The following is a 4,921-nucleotide window of genomic DNA, read 5'->3' on the forward strand; positions in this document are numbered from 1 at the left end:
GTTGCTTCACCTAATGCTGTTGCACCTAGTGTTGCTGCAGGTAGTGCTGCTGAAGTTGATGATATAGATGTTGGTCCTGCTGGAAGTGATTTTTCAGAAGAAGAAGTAGAGGGTTCTGATTACTCTACTGAGGATAGTGTTGAATCAAAAGGAGAATTAGTTGGAGATGATGATAATAAAGAGTATGGTAGTGATGTACATGGGGAGGTTAGGGAGTTGAGAGCTGAAAAGAGAAAGTTTCAAAGGAGGAAAAGAAAAGAGAGAGTACCAGCTGACAATGCAGAGGTACCAGTAGGTGAAGCAGGACCAGATCTAGGGTTTCATGACACTGAAACAGGTAAAGTAAGTTATAAAGGAAGGTTGGGTGGTGATGAGCCTTACTTTGCAAGTTCTGATGAGGGTAGTTTTGAGTTAGATGAAGATGATTGTTGTGGTGATGAAGAACATGATGTGCCTCCATCTGGTAGGGCAAGATCTGTTAAGTTGTCAAGAAAAAAAGGCCAACAGCCCAGAAAATCATTCATGACCCAACTGCAAAGGAAGTTGTTTGGCAGTTGGGTATGGTGTTTAAAGATGTGAATGAATTTAGAAGAGCTGTGACTAAATATGTAGTAAAAAAGAGGGTTGTTGTGGAGAAGTGGGTGAATGAACCAAAAAAAATTAGAGTTAGATGCAAGGATAATTGTCCATGGCTTTTGTATGCAGGTCTTGACAATACCACAAATGACTTCATCATAAAAACTTACATTCCAAAACATACTTGCAATAAGATAACCAGAAATTATTTATGCAACGCAAAATTTTTAGCTGAAACCTTCAGAGAGAGAATAATTGAGCAGCCAAATATAAGGGTATTCAATCTGCAAGAGTTGATAAGAAAAAAATTCAAACTGTATGTTAGTAAGACTACTGTGAGAAGAGCAAGAACTAAAGTGTTGAAAGATATCATGGGTGATCATGCTGTGGAATTTGAAAGAATTCTTGACTACAAGGATGAGCTACTGAGGACAAATCCAGGGACAAGTTGTGTTGTTAAACTTGGTGAGGCTAATGAAGAAGGTAAACCAAAATTTCTGAGTTTCTACGTCTATTTTGATGCTTTGAAGAAGGCATGGGTATATTGTAGGAAGTGTATAGGTTTAGATGGTTGTTTTCTTAAAGGAGTTTGTAAAGGAAAATTGTTAGTTACTATTGGAAAAGATGGTAATAACCAGATGCTGCCACTTTCTTGGACAGTAGTTGAAAAGGAAAACACAAACACATGGAGTTGGTTTGTTAGGTACATAAAGGATAACCTAGGACTTGGAGAAGGAGAAGGTCTCACATTGATTACAGATATGCAGAAGATATGCATTATGTATTATGTGTACTTATTTTTCTAGTTTAGCCAAGTAAATGTAATTATGTAGTAATTTTACCTTGTTTTATTACATGTTTTGTATTGTAAGGACTGTTTACTGCAATTGAACAGGTGCTACCTCAATCTGAGCATAGAAGATGTGCAAGGCACATCTTAGCTAATTGGGCTAAGGAATGGAGAGGTCTTCAAAGAAGACAACAATTTTGGAGAATATCCAAAAGTACATTTGAGTCTCAATTAAGGAAAAACATACAGAAGATAAAGTTGTTTGGTCCTGCAAAAATAATTGAAGACTTAATGTACTTCAACATTAATTACTGGTGCAAGCTTTACTTTAACACTGATGTGAATGTGATTCTGTGGATAATAACATGTTAGAGTGTTTTAATGCATGGATCTTACCAGCTAGACACAAGACCATCATTACCATGCTTGAAAAAATCAGAGTAAAGCTGATGACAAGAATAGGCACTTTAAGGGAGTTTCCAAATACTTGGAAGTCCAATTACTCTCCAATGTGTTTAAAGGTTTTAAAGGAAAACATCAACAGGTCTATGGATTGTACCATTCAGTTTAATGGAGTTGTTGGTTTTGAAGTGAAAGAAGGACTTTGTCAACACAAAGTTGATATTGTCAAGAGGACTTGTAGTTGTAGGGTATGGCAGTTAAAGGGCATACCATGTGCACATGGTGTGGCTGCAATATTATTCAAAAAGTACCCTTTGTATGAATATATTGACAGGTGCTACAGTAAGGAAACATATTTGCAGACTTATGCCAATGTTCTTCAACCACTTACAAACATGGAAATGTGGCCAGTTTCTTCAAACATTGTTGTTGCACCACCTGAAATCACAACCCTGCCTGGCGGGCCAGCTAAGAATAGGAAGAAAGAAGTTGAGGAAACAAAGAAGTGAAGAAAATTGCCTAGAACTGGACTAGCAATGACATGTAGTGTGTGTTATGTTAGAGGCCACAACAAAAGGGGTTTTCCTCACAGAGCACCAGCAGCAAAACCAACTGCACCAGTAGTAGCAATAGCTATTGGTTCAGGCAGGGGAAGAGACAGACCAAAGGTAATTTTTTCACTTGAATTCATTATGTTATACCAGTATTCTAATTGTTAACATTCTTTTTAATATGTAGAAAACTCCAACAGAAGCAACTAATGCTGCTCCTCAAGGAAAAATGATGGTTCAAGCAGGGGAAGAGGAAGACCAAAGGTAATTTTTTCACATGAATTCATTATGTTATAACACTACTCTAATTGTTAACATTTTTTTTATATGTATAAAACTCTACCAGAAGCACCTAATGTTGCTCCTCAAGGAAAAAAGTAATGGTTCATGCAGGGGAAGAGGTAGACCAAAGGTATATTATGCTTGAATTTAGTTCTAATTTTCTCAATTCATAAAATTCCTTTTATATTTATAGAAAACTTTATCAGAAGACATTACTGAACCTCCACAAGCAAAAAAACAAAGAGGGAGACCCAAAAGAATAATTTCAGTAGGTGCTACTGCAACTCCTCTACCTACAGCATCTCCAGTACTTACTATTTTTCCAGCATCCTCTTCTGAACCTCCTTATTTTTATACATCATCTTCAATAGCTGGAACTACAAAAAGAAGAATGGGTAGTGGTAGGGGAAACACTGATCCATTCAAAAGGCAAAGAGTAGTAGGAATGGATGTGCTTCAAGCTGAAAATGACTTTAAAGTTCTAAATGTAAGTCTCTTACTTTGCTATATCATTTGTAAATTATAAGTCATTGATATATGTTGATTCTTAAACTTTTTTATCCTTTCTTGTAGCCTGGCATGCCTAGCAGTAAGATATACTCTATTGGTCAAGCAAAGGTGGCAAGATTAGCTGATGTAACTAGTGGCATTGGTTATACACCAAGTAGTATCAGTAAATTAAAATGGAATGGAAAGTCAGCAATCTCAACAAGAAAACTACAAGAACTTAAAGAGAATAGAAGAAAGAAGAAAGTGGGAAGTAGTTCAAACCATCCAAGTCAAAATACCGCTTCTTCATAGTCCAACATGTCATGAAAATTGTAGTGTTGTTGATGTATTTTAATCACTGTTTTAAGTTAGTTCAGTTGACATGAAAATAATTTTATTTTAGTGTTGGAAAATAATTAAGCACTCTTGCCTAATGGTTAGGCATTATGAATGTAAATATATTTTGGTATGAATAATGATGAGTGAAGTTGGAATGTTTTGTTGATGAATATTGTCATTAGGCATTATTGTTGTGTTGTTTAAATGGTGGTGATGTTGCTATAATGTTAACACAACATTACCATTGCACTATCTAAGTGTAAAGAAAAACATAGCATTAAAACAGTGTTTTGCCTAAATAACATTATCATTACACCAGTTTGTACGTTTAAATGACAACACCACAATACACAACTTTGCAAGTGTAAACAATAACATTGCAACAACACAAGACACAACAAGTGTAAACAATCATTGCAACAACACAAGACACAATAAGTGTAAACAATAACATAGCAGCAATACAGGACACAATTTTGTAACTGTAAACCACAACATAGCAGCGACACAAGATACGATTTTGTAAGTGCAAACAATAACATAGCAGCAGCACAACAAACATCAGAAGTACAACTACGCAAAAACAAACATATGGAGCACGACTAGGCAAAAGACAACATAACATAACATAATCTGATATATTTAGAGAAAGGTATACAAAATTTACACCATATTAGATAAGATCTAGCAACTACTTTCAGTTCATTTACTGCTGATGAACATAACAACAACAAAAATCAAAATACATAAAAAAAAAAAAAAATTCTATTCAACCTACATCATCTCCATCTTCCATTGCGCCTCTTCTCCCACTTCAAGTTATCAATTTGGACATGTTTAAGCCATAAGTCTTCTTCCAACTCATTGATTTTGTTCACCAATCTTCAAATGATAAAATTTGATCTTGGATCCACTTTTTCTTTGTCCCACCTAGAAAAATATTACATTTTTGAGACTGAAAATTTTTGTAGAAATCATTACATTAACATAATTTGAATATAAAGTAACAGCAAAATATAATGCAAAATACATACACCATAGTAGGGGCAAAACCAAAATCTTCTTCCCGGATTAGACTTTGACCATGAGGTTTGCAAGTCAAGCAAAATACTATGTTTGCATCTCACATTGAGCATTGGATCTGATTTGTTCATACAAAGCTTATTCAATTTCGAATTTGTCATTTCATGAATTCCGACAAAATCTATCATCAAATCAAACCCTAAATTAAGAGTTGAACAAAATTACAAAACAAAACTCCAAAAATTCAAGTAGAAAATGGGATTAAAATCTAAAACATAGGTTAAAAAAATAAAATTAAAAAAAAATGGAGCAAGATGAAGGCAGATGGTATACAAGGAGAAGAGTGTTATAAAAAAAAGGGAAGAAGACCATTGGAAGAGAGAGAGAGAGAGAGAGAGCCATTTTTCATGATTTATTTTGTCAAAAAATCAATTAATAATGTGTATTATATATGTGGAAACGTAAACTC

At 34.6% G+C, this 4,921-nt stretch overlaps 1 protein-coding gene across 1 annotated transcript; it reads left to right on the forward strand.

Annotated features, from left to right (window-relative positions):
- The first annotated feature begins 2,972 nt into the window (after positions 1–2,972).
- On the forward strand, positions 2,973–3,525 carry LOC124897687. The gene is made up of 2 exons (XM_047410886.1): positions 2,973–3,088; positions 3,175–3,525. The coding sequence occupies exons 1-2, from the start codon at positions 2,993–2,995 to the stop codon at positions 3,400–3,402; spliced, it is 324 nt and encodes a 107-aa protein (XP_047266842.1). The 5' UTR covers positions 2,973–2,992; the 3' UTR covers positions 3,403–3,525.
- The last annotated feature ends 1,396 nt before the right edge of the window (positions 3,526–4,921 follow it).

This window comes from Capsicum annuum, chromosome 4 (genome assembly GCF_002878395.1).
Source record: "Capsicum annuum cultivar UCD-10X-F1 chromosome 4, UCD10Xv1.1, whole genome shotgun sequence".
NCBI lineage: Eukaryota > Viridiplantae > Streptophyta > Magnoliopsida > Solanales > Solanaceae > Capsicum > Capsicum annuum.

Bases quoted from the DNA above. Each gene is read 5' to 3' on its own strand.
- LOC124897687 (XM_047410886.1), top strand. From the start codon at position 2,993: ATGGGTAGTGGTAGGGGAAACACTGATCCATTCAAAAGGCAAAGAGTA. The intron at 3,089-3,174 runs GTAAGTCTCTTA...CCTTTCTTGTAG, and splicing joins ATGACTTTAAAGTTCTAAAT to CCTGGCATGCCTAGCAGTAA.